The following is a 23,076-nucleotide window of genomic DNA, read 5'->3' as shown; positions in this document are numbered from 1 at the left end:
TTTATGACTTTGGAGGTGCCTTCAGGTCTGGGTTCAAGAAGTTGTCTTTTGTCTTAATGGTACTATGTGTAATTAAGAGGCCCCTCATCAGCTTTGAAGAAATAGTTAAAAGAGTTGAGTTCAACAATTTAAACTTAGGATGACACCTTATTTTTAAACAAACCATTGATTAGCCATACTGTAGGCAGAGCATTTGTCTTAGAAGAAAGCCTTTATTTTCTGACATTATGGTAGGAAGTGTTATTAACATTTGTTCTTAATGGTTTTAGTATCTGTGCAAATGATTTGGAATATGTTCATGTGGATGCTTACAATAGGTGTACTAATGACAAGAGGATGCAACATTGTTTGTACACTGGTAATCCATATCTAAAGGAAATGTAGCATTTGATCGCAATGGAATGTAAACTTCTGGAGCCTAAGGAAATAAGAGATAGAGCTTTGTCTCAGTTTGCGACCCTCAAAGCAGGGGCTACAAAGGTGGGGTGACACCAAATGAGCCTCACCTATAGCCAATGAAAAAGGGTAATTCGGACTACTTCCAAATAAGGGATAGGGAATAATGAGAAAGTGGGATAAAAGTTGGAAAATTGAGTTTTTGTTGGCACCGTTTTACCATTACTTTAGTGACATACTTCTGAGACACAGTTCATCATTACGTCTGAGACAGAAGTCGACGGACTTCAGCTGTGCTGTCAGCATTCAAGGAATCCAAAGCCCTTGAAGGATATTTCTAGGCTGTCTTCATTGCTTTTTGTTAAGTATATTTTATTTAATAAATTCTGCTTACTTCACGAATACTAGTCATTCATACCTCGTTAGGTTGAGCATAACTGAGGACCCAATTGCTATAGATTAAACACTCGGAGCTTGTAATTTTATTTACACAGGTTTTATACCTTGAAACCCCTAAAACCTTATACCATGAAAGAATAAAGAGAAAACCCAGAACAGTTCAATGCTAATTATGTACACCTGCGAGACAGAGATCCTAATTTCTAATATCTGAGACAGGAGAGAGACAGACAGGGTTCCTGCACTTCTTGTAAAATAAAATCCCATAACCTTTCCATAACCATAACTATTTCATGGCCATTTTTTCTTTCAAATATATCACAAACTGTGGTATTTGTAGCTTCACATGAGCATGGGAACCTTACATTATGTGTCAGTTATCCAATAACCTCTATTTCTCATAAGACTATCTTGCTTTGTAGAATTTTTGTATTTCATGAAAAGTGCTTATGGGGTCACCGGTCTATTTACCAGTACTGGATTCCGGACATGTGAAGCAAAGCAAACAGTTATAGAGAGGGGGATATAGGCATCAGAAAAACATAAGAAAAGGTTGGAATTCTGCCCACAGTCAGAAAAGTTTCATCCCTATCTTTATAAAATTCCATGACTTTTCAATGACTTTGGCACTTTTTTGGAAATTCCCATGACTCCTCCAGGCCAGGAAAAGCCATTTATAAATTCCAGCACTTTTCCGTGAGCCACCGGATCAGAGCTAGAGAAAGATGAAGACAGACTACGAAAGGCATGAGGTGAGGACTTTGCGGCATGAAAATAAGGGCCTATGCAATATGTCATACAAAGATCCCATCATTCAACTTTAATAATATCTTTACAAATAGTTTTCATGACAACAAGGCTGTAATTGATTTAGACTATGATTATTTGAACTTTTGAATGCTATCACTGCCTGGTAATCAATTTTGTAGGGTTTTTTGGTTATTTTCCATGAAATATTAATGAAACACTGGACTAGTAGTCACACTAAACAATTTCTTTACCTGTCCTGTCTGGAAGTGTCTTGCAAACTGCTTAACCACACGATAGTCACTGGCAAAATATTCCATTAAAATTGAAGGAACTTCTGCAAAATCTGTAGGACATCTAGTACCTGAAAAAGAGAAAAATACTGTCTTCCATGCGAAATTTGGTATTAGCATCAAAACACTGAATAGATGAAACACGCAGAGTGTTGCCGAATGAAGTATGCAATTATAAACAAGGCTGCTCTAAGTACTTATGCCCACCAAGCCAGGGATCAACCCTGGTTCAATGAAGTGTGCAAGAAGACATGCTAGCAGCAGCACCAGGCATACCTAAATATGAGGTGCCAACCTGGTGAAGCTACAACAAAGGGCTAACTGCATGCAAAGCAGCAAGGAGTAAACAGAACTAAGCAATTCCACAACCAACGGATCAGATCTAAGCTCTGCAGTTCTGCCACATCCAATCGTGAATGGTGGTGGACAATTAAACAACTCTCTGGAGGAGAAGACTCCACAAGTATCCCCATCCTCAATGATGGGGGAGCCCAGCACATCAGTGCAAAAGCAAGGCTGAAGCATTCAAAACAATCTTCACCAGAAGTGCCGTGTGGATGATCCATCACAGATGCCAGCCTTCAGCCAATTCGATTCACTCCACGTGATGTCAAGAAACAGCTGAAGGCATGGATACTGCAAAGGCTATGGTCCCTGACAGTATTCCGGCAATTGTACTGAAGACTTGTGTTCCAGTTCTTGCGATGCCCATAGCCAGGCTGTTCCAGTACAGATACAACACTGGCATCTACTTGGCAATGTAGAAAATGGCCCAGGTATGCCCTGTACACAAACAACAGGACAAATCCAGCCTGGCCAATTCCCACCCCATCAGTCTACTCTCAATCATGATGGAGGGCATCATCAACAGTGCTTTCAAGCGGCACTTACTTAGCTCACTGATGCTCAGTTCGGGTTCTGCCAGGACCACTTAGCTCCTGACCTCATTACAGCCTTGGTTCAATCATGGACAAAAGAGCTGAACGCCAGAGGTGGGGTGAGAGTGACTGCCCTTGACATCAAGGGAGCATTTGACAGAGCATGACATCAAGGAGCCCAGCAAAACTAGAGTCAATAGAAATCAGGGGGGAAACTCTCCGCTGGTTGGAGTCATACCTAGTACAAGGAAGATGGTTGTGGTTGTTGGAGGTCAATTATCTCAGTTCCAAAACATCACTGCAGGAATTCCTCAGGGCAGTGTCCTAGGCCCAAGCATCTTCAGCTGCTTCATCATTGACCTTCCTGCCATCATAAGGTCAGAAGTGGGGATGTCGACTGATGATTGAGCAATGCTCAGCACCATTCGCTCAGATACTGAAGCAGTCTATGTCCAAATGCAGCAAGACCTGGTCAACATCCAGGCTTGGGCTGACAAGTGGCAAGTAACATTTGCACCACACAAGTGCCAGGCAATGATCATCTCCAACAAGAGAGAATCTAACCATTGCCCCATGACATTCAATGGCATTGCCATCGCTGAATCCCCCACTATAAACATCTTGGGGTTACCACTGACCAGAAATGAAACTGGACTAGTCATATAAATACTGTGGCTACAAGAGCAGGTCAGAGGCTTGGAATCCTGTGGCGAGTAACTCACCCACTGATTCCCCGAAGCCTGTACACCATCTACGAGGCACAAATCAGAAGTGTCATGGAATACTCTCCTCTCTCTTGGATGAGTGCAGCTCCAACAACATAAGAAGCTTGACACCATCCAGGATGGATCCATTATTCAATATCCCTTGTGCATTTGTTTTAAAGTTTTGCCTAAAACTGCAGAAATACTTCACAATATTTCACTTTACTGCACTTTTCAGCTGTTTATGAAGATAATTCAATAAAAAAAATTCTGCAAGAATATGTAGAAGCAAGATGATTAGTATACAAAAACATTGAAGTTTCCGCAATCCATAGGCGAACTTAATGGATTGCTTCAATATTTTTCAACTTTCCTGAAACGAAACTGGAAAATCCCCAACATTACTTATATAATCTTAAGCATTATGTCTTTCAAATCTACTGCACAAGTTTTCTTTCTACAGTGCTAAAAGTAGAACTTGAAATGGTACAATTACTATCCCAAATGGACATTATCTACCTGTTACATGTTGATATCTGGTTCGGCCCAGCATGGAATGCATGGCATGACCCATTTCATGGAAGAGATTCTCCATCATTCCAGGAGTTAGAAGTGTTGGGGAGGACTTTGTTGGATGAGGCAGGCTGAGCATCAGTACCACAACTGGAAGCTGGTACTCCCCATTCTCCAGCAATCGGCCACCCCGGATTGTAAAGTGACAGTCCTTAGATGGATGCAAAATAATTTTATTCAAACGTTGTTTTCATGCTTCACAGCATACACCATCAAGAAATTATCACTGACAAGACAATAAACGAGACACAGTCAAATTATTGCTGACTGTAGACGATGATATAGCAAAAGTTCAAATAATGACTATAATTTTTTTTTAAATTAACAGCAAAGTCCAATTGTATCCGTATTTTTAAAAGCATTTTTCAATTTTTTCTGTTCTTGAAGGCGGAGGTCTTCTATTGCACTAACACTGGTATTCTGTGGTACAATATGTATCTAAAAAAGTTAGTGAAATAAAAGCAAACTATAATCAATTAGATTTGCCATGAAGTAATTCTATACACAAACTAAAAATGAAAAAAAAATCAGTTCTAATTTATTCATTTCTTTTTGAGCACTGTCTAGTGAAAGGTGTGCATGCTTTTAATACAATTTTTGTTCCCAGCACCCGTCCACTTGACCTTCAAGATGAACAAAAGTCAAAATAGAATACGGGCCTCGAGGCTTCAAGAGATAGTATGGTGCAAGTTCAGGAGGGATGTGGAACTGAGGATGGGATCCTGAATTCAATGTGTTAGGGAAAGGGAGTAAACAGAAATGGGTAAAGACAATGTTGATGGTTGAGTCAAGTTTCAATGGGGATCTAGTGGGTGTGAGCAACAGCACAGTGAGTGAGTTGCAGCTTCTGTATGATGGATAATGTCAGACTGGTGAGGGAGGCGTTTGAAAAGTTGACCCTCGGGGTGACTGACTAAAAATTTCAGTGGCAGCGGTGGGCAATGTAAAGGCCGAGCCAGATAATGTTGCAGAGGTTGCTATTTTGGTGAATGATAGAATAAAGGCTTGGATTCTGCCACTTTTGAGGGCTGCAATGGCACCTCAATTTCCATGTGTGCAATTGTGGCAAAAACCCTAAGTTGCAGTTGCCCAAACGACTCTGTAAAGCAACAGGGACCTGCTATTCGACAATTTGGACTGATCGCCCACAAGTTACATTGATTTCCATGCAGATTTATTTGCAGCCAATATCAACAGATACAGAAACTGCTCAGGAGCGCATCCACATATGTAAGCACCATTGAAAGGAATATACTGCATCTGTTTAACTTTTAGTTGGTGTCTGTTGCAATGTCACTTTAAGAGAAGATGCCAATGATGTACACACGTCATCGCAGAGCCAGGATGGAAAGCAACATGTGACCAGCAAGCTGCGTTTGCTGTTAGTGTTGGTTGTTGTTGTGTGTTGAATCGCCAGAGTAGACTTGTTTATTAAGCTCTCCTGTAACGTGTATCCAGTCCTCAAATAAATAGAACCTACTTATAGTTTACTAATCCTGTGCCTTTGATTGGTGAGCTAAAGAAGTCAGAAACGCAACATGGTCGTAGCAGCGATGAGTTTGAAGGCCACAGGAGGATCCACAGACAAGACTTGGTGCAGTGCAGGCTGCCTGCAGTAAAGGCAGAGGTTGCATATGCATTAAAACCCTGGGAAACAGACTCCCTCTTCAGACAGTGCATTGCAGAACAATGAGTATTTGGTTTGGGGTACAGCTGGATCGGTGGTATCTGGGAAAAATGAACTGGCTCAGGATGCATTGTGCAAGATCAGTTTTGAGTTGGGCAGAAAATCTGGAAGGCCAATGAAACGTCCTCTGTTGCCATTCCTGCACAAAAGATTAAAAAGCATGCAAAATGGAAAATCAGTACCACTGGGATGAGTGTGGCACAAACCTGAACAGCATTCAAAAGAGGGACGAGAATAAAAAAAACAGCAGCTGCATTGCTGAATCTCTCCATGGAATAGAGAGATTACAAATCCTCTAAGTTGGGATCTGTTACAGACAGGGAACATCAGAAAAATTCCAGCTCTGATCAAGGGTCACACAGGCTCGAAACGTTAACTCTGCTTCTCTCTCCATAGATGCTGCTAGACCTGCTGAGTTTTTCCAGCATTTTCTGTTTTTGTTTCATAAAGATGACCAACAAATTCCTCAGCATGCATTGGAAAGCCACAGATGTTCCATCCGAATTTAGGCTTTTTACGCAAAGGATGTATCCTTCTTAGATTTATCGATCACAGAACCAGACAAACAAGGAGTGGAAATAAAAGATAGTCATTGGAAATGAGGGGCTGCATTGAGTCAACACTTCCAGCCTGTCTGAGGAGGATCAGAAGGGCCCTGTTAAGCTGTGGAGCATGCAGCAGAATCAGCTTCGTCTAAACGTGAACTTCAGAATCCACCAATTGGAGCTGATGGCTTAAAGACAATAGCCACGAGTCAACTGATCAGTTCGTCAGCAGAAGTTGTGATAAGGACAGGGATTGCAATTTTTCTGTGCTGTCTGAACGGATAATGGAGCTAGTCATAGCTTCAACACTGATCAAAGCCTTCCAAGACAACTTTCTGGAGGGAAAAAAAGGTCATGGTATCGACACCCTGCTAAAAGGCAGCCGAAAATATAAAGCCATTGTGGCCGGACAACAACACCTGCAAGCACTGGGTGCAGTTACCAGTATTGGCACAGCAGCCAAGTATTGGCAGAGCTCACCAGTGCAGGAACTGTGGTTCCAGAGATGCAGCCAGAGGCTACAATAAGATACAACGAAACAAAAAGTATGTGCAGCATACTGGCAACAACATCAGGCAGTGCACCAGAGACGAACATAAACACAAGCACATACACAAGGTTAGCAGCAAAACACACCAGGATGAAGATTCAGAGTGGAGAAATCTTCAACTAGAAAGCAAACAGGCTTTTCACATTGTGTAAAATTGACAATGTGCAACATTGACAAAGTGCAGATGAAGCCACACAGCTGGAGGCATTTGATACACTCAACATCATACTGCCAAAGAAAAGCAGCATAGACAAGCTCGCTGCCAAAGTTAACATGGGGCGAGCACAAACATTTCACCAGTCAGGATCCTGAAGGGCATTTATTTGGACCATTGGAAGTCAATGATACAATCTATAACAACCAAACTGACTGTATAACAAGTCACCCATTCATTGAAATGCAGGTGTGTCAAGTCTGCAAGGAAACCACAAGTATTCTACCTGGTGGACTCAAGCGAACCAGTAGTAACAGTGTTACCAGCGTATACGAAACTCAACCTTGTGACTACATACAAGATTACCAATACGCCAATCACAGCAGAAAAGGCCAAAAATAATCTCACTGAGTCAATCTGTGACTTCCAACAGATATACCCAGATTCAACACTATAGGAAATTTTAGATGTGATGCTGTACTACACCTCAGAAGATGCAATCCTGACTATCAACCCTCCTTGAAAGTGGAACATACAGACAATGGAGAAGCCCAAGAGTAAGTTGGATGACAAGGAGTGTAATGGCATTATCTGTCATATCAACACACCGACTGGTGCAGCTCTATCACATACATGCTGAAAAGTGATGGCACAACCCAGTATGCTTGGGCCCAAGACATCCAAATCTCATTCTAAAGGGATGCCTGCACAAATCCTGACATTAGAGGAATTGAGTCGCAAATTCACAGCAGCAAAGTTTTTCTCCAATTTGGATGCCAAGCATGAGTATCGATTGGTTCATTTGGAAGAGATCTCTCAAGAAATCATTACTTTCAGGGCACCATTCGGAAGATACAGCTTCCACAGATTACTTTTTGGTTTATCCGTTAGGTAGGATCTGTTTCAGTATGGGCAGAATTACAGAAAATGTTCCTGGATGCATATGCATTGCTGCTAATATTGCAGTGATGGCAAAGAAGAGCGTGACTGAAATTTAGGCTCACTAATGACATAAGCCTGTCCTGAAGGGCTCATCTTCAACAGCAAGAAATGCCAGGTGAATGTGGGTCAGATTTATTTTTTCCGCTCTATTTATTTGAATTCTGGGATCCATCCTGACCCAGGCAGAATTAACGACTTACACATATGCCTACTCCCCAGGCCAAAGAAGACTTGCAGATGAGCCTTGGATTATTCAACTTCTTAGCACCATGCATACGCAACTTTGCCAATAGAGCATCGTCATTTAAGAGAGCCATTAAGGAAGGATGTTCTATATGCATGGAAGGAGGACCATAAACAAGTGTTGACCAAACCACTGGTGGATGCACCATCCAGACTACAGCAACTTCTAATAAAAATACAGGGATATGACTTCGAAGTCTATTACAAACTAGATAGTAAGATGATTACTTCAGACACACTAAGCAGGTTACCAAATCCAAAAAGAACTGTGGATGTTTTGCTAGACCGACAAATAGACGGCATAGACATCCAAGTAGAACACGTACTCAATGTCGGTCTCATGAGTTTAGGTCAACGCAAGTACGACTAAGTTCAGGAGGGAACAGCAAATGATCCAAGACTGAAGGCACTTCAATTATTGTAAAAGGGTGGCCTGATAAGATACAAGAAGTGCCAAACAGTGACGTTTTTGGCCGTACAGAGATAAACTAGCTATTTCAAAAGGCATGATTTTCAAAGGAAAGCAGGTGCTTGTGCCAGGACATATTGCCCCACGCCCCTGGTGTAACTGTGACAGAGAGTGGACGAGGCACCTGGCAGGGAAACTCTATTGGATAACAATCAACAACGAAATCGAAAAGGTAGTGAGGATGTGTGAAGCTTGCCAGAGTCACCAACCACAAGGAACAAAAGGAAGCACTACACCCTCAAGAGGTTTCATCACATTTTTGGTCCAAAACATCAACAAAACTTTCATTATCCATGGCAATGACTTTCTCCTAGCCACTGATTACTTTTCCAAGGGCTGAATTCTCTGGTCGGCGAGCGGGGGCGGGGCCCGCTCACCAACACGTAAAGTGACACCTGGTGACGTCCAATGGGCGTCCCGACATCACCGCTCTTCATTTAGATTTTTGGGCCTATTAAGGCCTGTTAAAAACTAATTTAAACAATTATATGAGCTGCCCGTCCAACCCTAAGGTTGGCGGGCAGACAAAGAGCCCAGGTGGCCTTCGCATTTTTCATGGAACCTCATCCACAGGCGGGATAAGGTTTCATGAAGTGTTTAAAAATTGTTTTTTTTTAAATCATTGATATGTCCCAGCTCATGTGACACTGTCACACAAGGGGACGTTTTAAAAGTTTTCAAATACTTTATTAGAAATTTTAAACTTAAAATCTCCCTGAGGCACAAAGGTTTCTGCTCTCTTTCGCGCGCAAGAGCAAGAGAGCGCACTCCCAACTCAGGGAATCCGCCCCCCCCCCCCCACCACCTGCACAGGGAGCTCTCAGCACTTCCCGGCGAGCATCACGCTGGATGGGCCTTAATTGGCCCACCCAAGTAAAATGGCGGCGCTCACCCAATCGGGGGCGCCAATCGGGTTCACGCTCGCTCCCGCCCACTCCTGCACAACCCCCCGCCAACGGTGGTCAAAATTCAGCCCCAAGTTTCCAATCATCAGACAATTGAAGGGTACCTCAAGTGCATCTGTGGCAGACACCACGAGCACAACATTCAGTTTGTTTGGCACACCTGAAAAGGTTATATCAGGCATTGGGCTACAACATACTTGCAGAACTTTTAGGGACATGTGTATCAAATGGGGCATAAACTATACAACAACCTCACCACACTATCTCAGATCCAACAGTCTTTTTATTTTATTCTTTCATAATATGTGCTTGTCGCTAGCAAGGCCAGCATTTGTTGCCCGTCCTTAATTACCCTTGAACTGAGTGGCTTGTTAGGCCATTTCAGAGGGGCAGTTAAGAGTCAATCACATTACTGTGGGTCTGGAGTCACAAGTAGGCCAGATGGGTAGAGATTGCAGATTCCTTTCCCAAAGCACATGAGTGAACCAGATGGTTTTGAACAACATTTATAATACTTGTTATGGCCACTATTACTGGGACTAGCTTTCAATGCCAAATCTACTAACGGAATTTAAATTTCACAATTGTCATGGGGGGATATGAAACCATGTCACCAGAGCATTAGCCTGGGCCTCTGGATTACTAGTCCAGTGACATTACCACTATATCACCATCTCCCCCTTGCCGAGCAAATGGTTGCACTGTCAAGGCATTAATCACAAAACACAAAGGAACAAAAATAAATCTCTCCGTTGCAATGCTATACTTGGGGCAACGTTTTCACACATAGACTTACCATCACCAGCAGAAATCATGTGTGGGAGGCAGGTTAGGACAATCATGCCAAGCCATTACCTGCCCAAATTCTCAGGAATACAGGGGAAACTTCTCAAAAAACAAGGAAGGATGAAGATGGCACATAACCACCATGCAGGAGCAGAAATGCTTTGTCAGCGCGTAGGAAAAAAATGTTTGGATCATACATCCCACCCAGGGAACCTGGTTTCCCGCAAGTTTCTAAACAGCCAAGATCCTGAGTCACAACACTGAATGGGGTGGTATTAAGGGGAAACAGAAGTCAGCTAAGAGAATTGTCAAGCCGGATAACGCTCAGGGCTGAAATTGCATCTAGAACACATCCCAAGATGAACTCGGGCGAGTAAAATTGTGGAAGACCGCCATGAAAACTATCAGCACTCCGATAATACACTGGGTGCCAATGCAACTACAAGACAAGAACGCCAAAGTGATGAGTCTAGGTCCCAGGAAGGTTATACCATCACAAGATCCAGGAGGATCAGTAAGCCATCTACACACGTTATCACAGAATCACAAAATCACACAGAGCAGAACAGACCCTTCGGCACTGAGTCTGCACCGACACGTGAGAAACATCTGTCCTACCTACCGAATCCCACTTACTAGCACTTGGCCCACAGCCTTGAATGTTATGACGTGCCAAGTGCTCATCCAGGTACTTTTTAAGGGATGTGAGGCAACCCACCTCCACCACCCTCCCAGGCAGTGCATTCCAGACCGTCACCACCCTCTGGGTAAAACATTTTTCCTCACATCCCCCGTAAACCTCCTGCCCCTCACCTTGAACTTGTGTCCCCTCCTGACTGACCCTTCAATTAAGGGGAACAGCTGCTCCTCATCTACCTGGTCCATGCCCCTCATAATCTTGTACACCTCGATCAGGTCGCACCTCAGTCTTCTCTGCTCCAACGAAAACAACCCAAGTCTATCCAACCTCTCTTCATAACTTCAATGTTTCATCCCAGTGAATGGGATCTCCTCTGGTGAATCTCCTCTGCAACCCCTCCAGTACAATCACATCCTACCTATAATGTTGCGACCAGAACTGCACACAGTACTCCAGCTGTGGCCTCACCAAGGCTCTATACAACTCCAACATGACCTCCCTACTTTTGTAATCTACGCCTCGATTGATGAAGACAAGTGTCCAAAATGCCTTTTTCACCACCCCACTAACATGCCCCTCCGCCTTCAGAGAGCTACAAACACACACGCCAAGGTCCCTTTGTTCCTCAGAACTTCCTGGTGTCATGCCATTCATTGAACACTACCTTTTCAAATTACTCCTTCCAAAGTGTATCACCTCACACTTTTCAGGGTTAAATTCCATCTGCCACTTATCTGCCCTTTTGATCATCCCGTCTATATCTTCCTGTAGCCCAAGACATTCAACCTCACTGTTAACCACCCAGCCAATCTTTGTGTCATCCGCAAACTCACTAATCCTACCCCCCACATAGTCATCTATGTTGTTTTTTATAAATGACGAATAAATAGGGGACCAAGCACAGATCCCTGTGGTACGCCAATGGACACTGGCTTCCAGTCACTAAAGCAGCATTCTGTCATCACCCTTTTTCTCCTACAACTAAGCAAATTTTGAATCCACCATATCACATTACCCTGGATCCCATGTGCATTTGCCTTCTTTACAAGTCTCCCATGTGGGACCTTGTCAAAGGCTTTGCTGAAATCCATATAAACTACATCAACTGCACTATCCTCATCTACACACCTGGTCACCTCCTCAAAAAATTCAATCAAATTTGTTAGGCATGACCTCCCTCTGACAAAGTCATGTTGACTATCCCTGATCAAACCTTGCCTCTCCAAGTGGAGATCCTTAACTCTTAAATGATGAATGGAGCTCTATATTTTGTGCAAATAGTTTTCACAATCATCCTACAGTGTACATATGTTTACTCCTAATGTATGTAATTCTTTCTTTGAGGAAAAAAAAGGATGTTGCAACATCAGTTTGAGAATATGCAAATGACGTACACATCATCATAAAATCAGCAAGCTGTGTTGCTGTTAGTGTTGGTTGCTGTTGTGTGAGAATCCCTTGAGTAGACCTATTTATTGAGTTCTCCTATAACGTGTATATATATATTAGTTTGAGTCTTCAAATAAATAGGACCTAATTATAGTTTACCAATCCTGTATGTGTGATTGGTGAGTTTGCGTAAAGAAGCCAGAAATGCTGCAGTGCCTATTTTGATTCCCATGTCCAAGGGAGAGAATTTTGGCTCCTCCTATAATTGTGCTGCTTTTCAAAATGTAAATGCAATATTAAAAAAAAGTCCTTCAAAAACAAAATAGAAATCGGTAATGTTTGGATACGATAGAGCAAGATAGACAAACCAGAGGAAGGTCCAGTAATATTTGGGAGTGGGAGATAAGAATATGGAATTATCTTGGTAATCTCTGACAAAGAGAGATACTGACTTTAAATCTGGATAAAGGTGCACTTTGAACGATCCCAATGACCTTGAATTTCCACTTAGAAATGTAAAATTTACAAATCAGTATCGAAAGCAGCAGAGCCGCTGTGATTGATGACGATTTACTTGCCTGTGTCTTTGGAAAGCTGTTAGAAGAATTGTTGACCAGAACGCAAAGCACTCAATGCCAATGCATTTATTGGAATTTCAAAATTCTAGGGTGTTGGGGTTTCTCAGTGCCCAAATACTTACAAATTATGAAAACGTTATTTGGCTGTAACTGAGGACTGGTTAGGGAATTACTGTAAGGTCTGATAAGTAGTAAATAATTTCAAAATAATTTTCCTATTGCTTGGTAACAATTCTGTTATTTCACCTTTTCTAATTTCCCATTTTGGTTGAATCTGCTCTAGACCTATTGCTGTAAATTTGCTAGGAGTCTTGTATTAAATCACAAATTATTAATCATGTATTCAAGTGTTATACTGTGCTTTTCATCTCTATTTTCACATTGAAGTGAAAAAGTTTTCCCAAATGCAATTGCGACTGTTTCTTTTTAAAATAAAGTGCTATTTAGAACCATTCATAAGTCCCCCATTGTGACAGCTACTGCCACACCATAAACACTTCACACACCTTTACATATCTACTTATCAACAATTTAAACTTCTAAAAAAGGTCCAGCATAGTTGCAATGCAATATCCTGCAGCAGGTTCAATGAGTGTATTCTGTAACTAGTTAAATGGTCGTTTGGTAGTACAGAACTTGAATATTGCTGAAAAATGAGATGTTATTGAAACTTTTCGTCTTGCACTCATCAGGACAGCTACGCAAGATAAACCAACAGCAAAGGGAATAACAATTTATATAACATGAGAAGCAACCAATCAATCAGTACTCTCTTCACATGCAGTACAAATTGTTGTTCCCATCACTGTTGGTTTATCGTGCAAAACTATCCTGATGAGAGCAAGATGAAAAGCTTTGAAATCATGTCTCTTTTCCAAGTAATAATTATAATTGCATTGTGACAAAAATCAGCCTCTGTTGGGTCACTGGAAAGTGTTTAAAGATAATAAAAGTTTTAAAAAGTGATTTAAAAAGTATTTACAAGTATTTAAAATTATTATAGAATATTCACCTGCCTTTGCACTGAAGACTAACCTCGAGAGGCGTGTCTTCGGCTCGTGATACCATTCGAGTGTATGGCTTCATCTGGAATGCGCCATGCTGCTAGCTTAATTTGTTTAATTTGTATTTCTTTATCTGTGTTAAGAAAGGTCAAATGGAGTTTTAGTTTTACTTTAAAAAGGTGCTTGCATTTCTAATGATGAGTTTTATGAGCCCTAAAGAGAAGGGTGGAAGGATTGGACTGCTGCCTAGCAACAGGGAGGCAGGTCCCTCCCACAGACACACACACAGAAGAGAAATAGCAGTTGTTTTGGAAGCTGTTTTAGTGCAATTTGTTCTGAAAGTTGCTGCCAGGAGACAATGGGGCAAAGGGGATAGGTAGCCAGTCCCAAGCTAAAGAAAAACCCAAAATCCAGGGGAGTGGAAGAGGGGAAAGTCCAAAGAAGACCTTCTAGTCAAAGAAAGGACAAGAACCTGGGAAAAGGTCCTGTTAAGTGAAGTTAAGAGTGAGGGGCAGAAAGAAAGACTCCAAGATTCAGATTTAAAGAGGCAAAAGCTGCAGAAGGCAGATTTAAAGCGAGAACAGCTTGCAAGAGACAAGAGGTCCAAAGAAACAACTGAAGATCTATAACTCTTTGCTACGGGCACATGAAGCAGTGGTGTACTGTTGACGGCTGAGTCTGAGAGACAGAGCGTGTGGAATACAGCTTGAATGCATGTGGTGATCCAAGGAGGAGGAATATGTGAAGAAGAGTTTGAAACCCTAGAGGTGAACCCTTGCAGAAGGTGTCTGAGAGAAAGTGTCTGTTTGGGAGAAGATTCCAAGGCGAGCTCTTGGAGAGTGGAGATTGGTAACCCTCATGTGAAGGACAGAATTCAGTGAGACGGGTTGGTTCGTGGTGTGACAAGCATCTGGGGGGAGTTAAGGAGAGATCCATAGCATCTGGTTGAAGTGCATCTGTCACTTGATTTCAGAGTGTGGCGTGTCTAACCACTGGGTGCCATAGATTTACATGGATGTGCACTTACTGTGTACATTAGAGTATAAGATAGCTTTTGTAACTTGTGTTATTCTTTCGAATCTGTATACATCTGTATAGTTGTGGGTGAAGGAGTATTGTAATATAGTTCATCTTTTCTTGTTGAATAAATGTTTTATTCTTTTGTTAAAAGTTCATCAGCTGACCCATGCCTCTGTTCAGTATCTAAACAAACAAAGTTAGGATCTATCAAGTTGGGTTCCACTCTGAGATGAGGCTTGTCCAGGGATAACCTCAGCTGGGATCGTAACATAAGACTTATCCTGTTCTTCTATATGCCAATTTCCTCTACTATTCTCCTTTATCACTTAAACATGGTAACTCATGTTGAAATACAGTTCTCTCGCCCTAATAGCTCTAAAGAACTTCAGTCATTTGGCCAACCTTCATATATATTCAAAGATAGTGGGGCTGAACAATGGGGCATCACAAACAAGTGCAATACTGTCCTTACTGAAATCTACTCTCACACAAAACTCATTTCATTGGCTAGCATTAAGGATTGGAAATCTGGCTTAATAATTTCTGTGCCTATGCAAAAGCCAATTTTAGTGCCCTGTCTCTCCACTCAGTTATATCAAACAACAATTAAATCAATATGCTATTATTTACTTTTGATGACAACATATTCTAAATGTCTAATATATGACCGACAGGGCAGAAGACAGAGAGAATTTTAGCTCAAGCTTGTTAATTTTGAGCTCATACCTGTGGCTTGTCAGCCTTTGATTTTATACCGTTCGAACAGCTAGTTCAAAACAAAACAATGTTCTTACTAAGTATGAAATACTAAGTAGGAGTTATAGACACGAAATAAAGTGAGCTCTGTGAGCCCTCTATTTTCCAATTGGAAAGGATTCCTTTTGATGGGCTACTTAATTGAAATATTTAAGCGCAGTATTTAACACAATGAATGTCATTTGATTGCAGTTAGCTATCCAAATAAGCAGGCTGTCATAGAATTAGTTGTAAATTATTACTCCACTGAAGGCATAACATTTTGGCTATCTGTCTGCATCAAAGAGCCCGCCAGAACTTTGAAAGAAAAATATTTCAGCTTTCTACTCATATTTATTATTAAATGTACAAATACTTCATTAGTAATGCTTAGAGAGAGAGGGGGGTTTTGAAAACAGGTGCACTGTTAACTTTGAACTTATCTCAAATAAGAACATCCAATCCTGCCAAGTCTTCTGGGGTTCACTCTAATTAGAGAGACGATACAGCTGTGCGTCCTACAAGGTGCTGACTAAAGTTGGAGGGGGGTGGAGGGGCAGAAAATCTGCAGGAACTACACCTCTTCAAGGTTTCAAAGGGATGTTACACAGAGAGATAAATGAGTAAATGAACAAAACATCTTGCAAGCCTCTGCAAAAAATCCAATCATCTTAACTTTTGTTGACCTTTCCAAATCCAAAAGTAACAAGCATGTACCACTAGAAGGCAAAAACAAATGAGGAGGCAGGAAATTGAGCCTGTCGGAAAATGATGGTGCAATACAGCATTTTAATCCTTTTAATAGATGGCCAGGTTAAAGGAGCTACAGTATGAATGGCGAGGAATATTAGCTTAGGCACTCTATTGCACTTTTCCCAGAGGACAGTAATGTCATATGCCTGGCAGGAGGTGGCAGCCGAGACCAGCACTGTATGTTATTTCCAGTTTCACCTCATAAGGGCTTCACAAAGAAAATCATCCTAACAGCTGCATGCTGATTGGTCAGTTACTGATACACAAAATGGACTGCAAGTTGAGCATATTTGATACTGCAATTTGCACCTCAAGATAACTCTGCTTGTACAATAAGTTGGTTTCTGATACAAAAGAGCAGTCTTGACTTGGAGTCATTTTGTTGAGACCAGCTTGATAATAAGAGGTTGAAGGAATAAAGGAAAGTGAAGCTAAATGCTTCCCCCCGAACCTAAGGGTATCATCATCATCTCGGATTCCACTGGTTGGTGCCATACCTAGCGCAAAGGAAGATGGCTGCAGTTGTTGGAAGCCAATCATCTCAATCCCAAGACATCGCTGCAGAAGTCCCTTTGGGTAGTGTCCTAGGCCCAAACATCTTCAGCTGCTTGAATGGCTGTCCTAAGTTCAGAAGTGGAGATGTTCACTGATGGTTACACAGTCTTCAGTATCATTTGCAACTCCTCAAGCGCAGAAGTCCTTCTCTATATGCAGCAAGACCACAGCAACATTCAGGCTTGGGCTGACAAGTGGCAAGTAAATTTGCACCACACGTGCCAGGCAACGAACATCTCCAACAACCATTGCCCTTCGACATTCAATGGCATTATCATCACTGAATCTCCCACTGTCAACATCCTGGGGGTTACAATTAGCCAGAAACTGAACTGGAACAGCCATATAAATACTATATAAATGGCTATAAGAACAGGTTAGAGGCTGGGAATTCATCTAAACATTTAGTATAAAATATATGAAACGTTGAATATTAGTGAGAACATACCTGATGGGGTTTGTCAGATCTGTGGAAGAAATCACAGTAAATGTATCCCACAAGTCCATCAGTTTCATTAACCACAGCCTAGAAAAGGAGGACAACATTGATCATTCTAACAGAATTTCAGAACAATTTATTTTAAAGAATCAATTTTCATCAGACATCAATATCTTATACAGGTTATTCAAAGAAGGTTGTTCTTTGCAGTTTATAATTTAAACACACCAAAATTTCAATTTAGAAGTGTTTTAAAAATAGAACAGTATCAAAAAGCATTACATCATAAACTTGATATGGCAATTCATTCATCTTTTTGTGGAAATAATCAAAAATGAAGAAAGCTGGAATAAGGACCACCTCTTAAACTTGAATCATTTAACCCTTCAATTCATTCTATATTAGGATCCACAATTTTCAGCTGCCCACTAATTTTGAGCCCATAGCCCTCTATTCCTCAGTAGTCTGTCTAGGGTTGAATTATAAACCTCAACACCATAAAGCAGAAGAAAGTAAAAGTAAGGATGCTAATTTTTAAAGTTCTTCAAGCTTAAGTGCAATCCATATCTCGACCTCAATGGAATAAACGTATTACAAGTCTTCCAATATTAAAATCTTGTGATCATTACAGGAACTCAAATCTCAAAAGGTGGACTACAACTATTTATAATACGAGTTTTACTACAAATATTTCAACATTAACTCACCAGTTTCTGGACATCATCAGACCAAACTTCCCCTTTCTCTGGCTCTTCTAAACATAGTGAGACACCTAATAGTTGGGTGAAAAGCAGGTTCAAGCCATCCATACAGGCCCCCAAAGAAAAAAATGGGCTATACAGACTAGGATCTATGTTGAACCTGCAAATGAGACCAAAGAAGCCATTAGAAACTAATTTCTTCAAAACAACAGTGGGTTTATCCACTTTCCTCAAACAGTGCAAGAGGTCTTATAGTGGATATAAATACATATTGTCCCATTACTTGTGCCAAATATGGTACAGGTAACTATAATTCACTTTCCATGGAATGAAAATTCAACATGCAAAAGAAATAAATATTAAGCTGTCCTTTCTATACTGTCTTTTCTAAAAGGACCAAACTGCTGAACTGAATCCATTACTGGCTACAACAAAAGTACACAAGGAATCTTGAAAAAGGATGGTATAAGGATCATAGTTGCACTAATTTTTAAAAAATTGTTTAATGTAGCACCCCTACCTTTATATTCCATTTTTGCAAGCTTCTAAAACAAGCCATTAATGCAGAATTTTACACAGATTTACAAAGAACTGCTATAGAAATTAAACATGGAAATAGGTCATTTGGCCTACTGGTCCAGCTTGGTGTTTATCCTACACACAAGCAATTGTCCAAATGCATGCATGCTCTGTTCCGATATCCCTTTATCCCCCTTTCCTTTAACAACACATTTAAGCTGAGAGGTATTTTAACCTGACCTGTCTGGCAGAAACTGGATGAATAAGTACTTAAAATCCAAAAGGTGATTCATCCGTTAACATCCTACTTGGATTCTGCCATTGCCAATTTTTACTAAGCCAACAGGTGCAAGGAAGTAATCAGGCTGACGTCAATTTTTACTCTGGCCAGAGCAAGGAAGTCACTGTGACTTCCAAACGAAGTGACGGCCTTTTAAAAGGGGAATAGCTGAAGGAGCCATTCAAGGCAAGTTTATTTTAAAACTTACCTTTGTGGGGCCAGGAGGAGCCAGTATGAGTTCCATTGAACCTCACAAGAATAGCTTAGGCTTCCTCTGCCTCAGATTTCCACTGTGGGGTATCTACTGAAAACTGGCCTCCATATTTGCATGAGTGCTAGCAGCTGGTCTTTGGTCATTGATACCCCACAGACCTGCAGCCACTTCACCCCACAAGTCAATCAGTGGCAGGTCAATAACCCACTGGGTTGTCGTAGCTAGGTGGGAAATTCCTGGTCCATGGTTTCCTACCAAAAGCCCATTGGGAACTATAACACATCCCAATTCTAAAAGGAGATATTTCATAACGTTCAAAGATGCATTCCAGTGAGAATGAAAGTCTCTCGGATAAGGATGCATCAAACTTGAAAGAAAAGGATCCTGCGAGCATGTGAATACATGAAACAGGAGAAGTAGATCATACGGCCTCTCCAGCCTGCTCTGCCATTCAATATGATCCTGGCTGATATGTTTGTGTTTCAAATTCCACATTCCCATCTACCCCAATAACCTTTGATTCCAATACCTAACAAAAAGCTATCTACCTCTGCCTTAAAAATATTCATTGATCCCGCCTCCACCACCTTCGAAGGTGGAGAGTTCCAAAGTTGCACAAGTGCAGGGGTATGGGGAAAAAGCAGGGCAACGACACTATGTCATAATGCTCATTTGGAGAGCCAGTGCAGACACGATGGGCCGAATGACCTCTTTCTGTGCTGTTAAAATTCTGAACCTTCAGAAAAAATTCCTCCTCATCTCTGTCCTTCAAAGGCAGCCCATAATTTTGTAACAGTGCCCCCTAATTCTGGACTCACTCACAAGAGGAAACATCCTTTCCACATCCATCTTGTCAATGCCACTCTGGATCTTATATACTTTATCAAACCTCCGCTCGCTCTTCTAAACTCCAGTGGAAACAAGCCCAGTCTGTCTAGCCTTTCATCATAAGACAACTAGCTCATTCCAGATATCAATCTAGTAAGCCTCCTTCTGAACTGCCACCAATGCATTTACATCCTTCCTTGTATCAAATTGAAAGAAAAAGACTCTGCGAAGATTAGTGGTAGGTCAGAAGATTGGAGAAAATTTAAAAACCAGCAAAGAATGACTAAAAAAAAGTAATAAGGAGGGAGAAAATAATAACAGGGAAATTAGAGCATGAGAGGAAGCTAGCTAGAAATATAAAAGCAGATAATAAGAGTTTCTACAAGTATTTAAAAAGAGTAACTAAAGTGAGCATGGATCCCCTAGAGAGAGACTGTGGGGAATTAATAATGGGGAATAAGGAAACACGGAAGCATTGAACAGGTATTTTGTCTTCACTGTAGAAGACACAAAATAACATCCCAGAAATACTTGGAAATCAAACAGTAAAAGGGAGGGAGGAACATAAAACAATTACAATCACCTGGGAAAGGGTGCTGAGAAAATTACTGGAACTAAAGGCTGACAAGTCACCAGGACCTGATGGACTTCATCCTAGAGCCTTAAAAGAATTGGCTGCTGAGATGGTAGATGCATTGGTTTTAATTCTCCAAAATTCCCTAGATTCTGGAAAGGTCCCATCAGTTTGGAAAATAGTGAATGTAATTCATCTATTCAGGATAGGAGGAAGAGAGAAAGTAGGAAAATACAGACCAGTTAGCCTAACATCTGTCATAGGGAAATTGCTGGAATCTATTACTAAGGAGTTATGGCAGGGCACTTAGAAAATATTAACACAATTAGGCAGAGTCAACATGGTTTTGTGAAAGAGAAATCCTTAGAGTTCTTTGTGGAAGTAACAAATAATGTGGATGAAGGGGAACCTGAAAATGTGATGCACTTGAATTTCCAGATGGCATATGATTTCTTTAAAAAATCATTCATGAGATGTGGGTTTCACTGGTTGGGCCAGCATTTATTGCTCATCCCTAGTTGCCTTTGAGAAGGCAGTGGTGAGCTGACTTCTTGAATCACTGCAGTTCAGGTAGTGTGGGTACCCACACAGTGCTGTTAGGAAGGGAGTTCCAGGATGTTGACCCAGCAACAGTGAAGGAATGGCGATATATTTCCAAGTCAGGATGGTGAGTGACTTGGAGGAGAACTTTTAGGTGGTGGTGTCCCCATCTATCTGCTGCCCTTGTCCTTCTAGATGGTAGTGGTGTGGGTTTGGAAGGTGCTGTCCAAAGAGCCTTGGTGAATTCGTGCAGTGCATCTTGTAGATGGCACACACTGCTGCTACTATGTGCCGGTGGTGGAGGAAGTGAATGTTTGTGGACCGGGTGCCAATTAAGTGGGCTGCTTTGCCTGGATGGTGTCAAGCTTCTTGAGTGTTATGGGAGCTGCACTCATGCAGCCAGTTGGGGCTATTCCATCACACTCCTGACTTGTGCCTTGTAGATGGTGGACAGGCTTTGGGGAGTCAGGAGATGGGTTACTCGTCACACTATTCCTAGCCTCTGAATTGCTCTTGTAGCCACAGTATTTGTATGGCTAGTCCAGTTCAGTTCCTGGTCAATGATAACCCCCCAGAATGTTGATAGTGGGGATTCAGTGATGTAATGCCATTGAACATCAAGGGCGATGGTTATATTTTCTCTTGTTGGAGATGGTCATTGCCTGACACTGTGTGTTGTGAATGTTACTTGCCACTTGTCAGCCCAAGCCTGGATAATGTCCAGGTCCTGCTGCATTTGGACATAGACTGCTTCAATAGCTGAACAGTCAGGAATGGTGAACATTGTGCAATCATCAGTGAACATCCCCACTTCTGATCTTGATGCAAGGAAGGTCATTGATGAAGCAGCTGAAGATGGTTGGGCCGAGTACACTATCCTGAGGCACACCTGCAGTGATGTCCTGGAGCTGAGATGACTGACCTCCAACAACCACAACCATCTTCCTTTGAGCTAGGTATGACTCGAACTGGCGGAGGGTTATACCCCCCGATTCCCATTGACTCCAGTTTGGCTAGGACTCCATAAAGCCACACACTGTCAAATCCTCCCTTGATGTCAAGGGCAGTCACACTCACCTCATCTTGGGAGTTCAGCTCTTTTGTCCATGTTTGAACCAAGGCTGTAATAAAGGAGCTGAGTGGCCCTGGCAGAACCCAAACTGAGCATCAGTGAACAAGTTATTGCTAAGCAAGTGCCACTTGACAGCACAGTTGATGACCTCTTCCATTACTTTACTAATGATTGAGAGTAGACTGATGGGACGGTAATTGGCCTGCACAAAAACAGAATTACCTGGAAAAACTCAGCGGGTCTGGCAGCATCGGCGGAGAAGAAAAGAGTTGACGTTTCGAGTCCTCATGACCCTTCGACAGAACTTGAGTGAATCCAAGAAAGGGGTGAAACATAAGCTGGTTTAAGATGGGGGGGGTTGGGTGGGGGGAGAGAGAAAGAGGTGGAGGGGGTTGGTGTGGTTGTAGGGACAAACAAGCAGTGATAGAAGCAGATCATCAAAAGATGTTACAAACAACAGAACAAAAGAACACATAGGTGTTAAAGTTGGTGATATTATCTAAACGAATGTGCTAATTAAGAATGGATGGTGGGGCACTCAAGGTATAGCTCTAGTGGGGGTGGGGAGAGCATAAAAGATTTTAAAATATTTAAAAATAATGGAAATAGGTGGGAAAAGAAAAATCTATATAATTTATTGGAAAAAACAAAAGGAAGGGGGAAACAGAAAGGGGGTGGGATGGAGGAGGGAGCTCAAGACCTAAAGTTGTTGAATTCAATATTCAGTCTGGAAGGCTGTAAAGTGTCTAGTCGGAAGACAATGCAGCAAGCCAAGGACAGACATGTGGGCAAGAGAGCAGGGTGCAGTGTTAAAATGGCAAGCGACAGGGAGGTTTGGGTCATTCTTGTGGACAGACCGCAGGTGTTCTGCAAAGCGGTCGCCCAGTTTACGTTTGGTGTCTCCAATGTAGAGGAGACCACATTGGGAGCAACGAATGCAGTAGACTAAGTTGGGGGAAATGCA

General features: G+C 41.7%; 1 protein-coding gene across 4 annotated transcripts in view; it reads right to left on the bottom strand.

The window, feature by feature from the left end:
* mipepa (mitochondrial intermediate peptidase a) overlaps nucleotides 1–23,076 on the bottom strand; it is a 234,065-nt gene that overhangs the window by 152,055 nt on the left and 58,934 nt on the right. For all 4 annotated transcript variants that reach the window (XM_041200012.1, XM_041200015.1, XM_041200016.1 and 1 more), the window contains exons 11-14: nucleotides 18,092–18,245; nucleotides 17,394–17,471; nucleotides 3,937–4,141; nucleotides 1,797–1,906 (exon numbers count right to left, since the gene is read on the bottom strand). In XM_041200012.1, the coding sequence (XP_041055946.1) occupies nucleotides 1,797–1,906; nucleotides 3,937–4,141; nucleotides 17,394–17,471; nucleotides 18,092–18,245 (547 nt within the window). The remainder of the gene's footprint in view (nucleotides 1–1,796; nucleotides 1,907–3,936; nucleotides 4,142–17,393; nucleotides 17,472–18,091; nucleotides 18,246–23,076) is intronic.

The sequence above is a fragment of the Carcharodon carcharias genome, chromosome 11, assembly GCF_017639515.1.
Source record: "Carcharodon carcharias isolate sCarCar2 chromosome 11, sCarCar2.pri, whole genome shotgun sequence".
In the NCBI taxonomy this organism is placed as follows: domain Eukaryota; kingdom Metazoa; phylum Chordata; class Chondrichthyes; order Lamniformes; family Lamnidae; genus Carcharodon; species Carcharodon carcharias.
The sequence above is the reverse complement of the archived record's forward strand: the minus strand, read 5'-3'. Positions and strand labels throughout refer to the sequence as shown.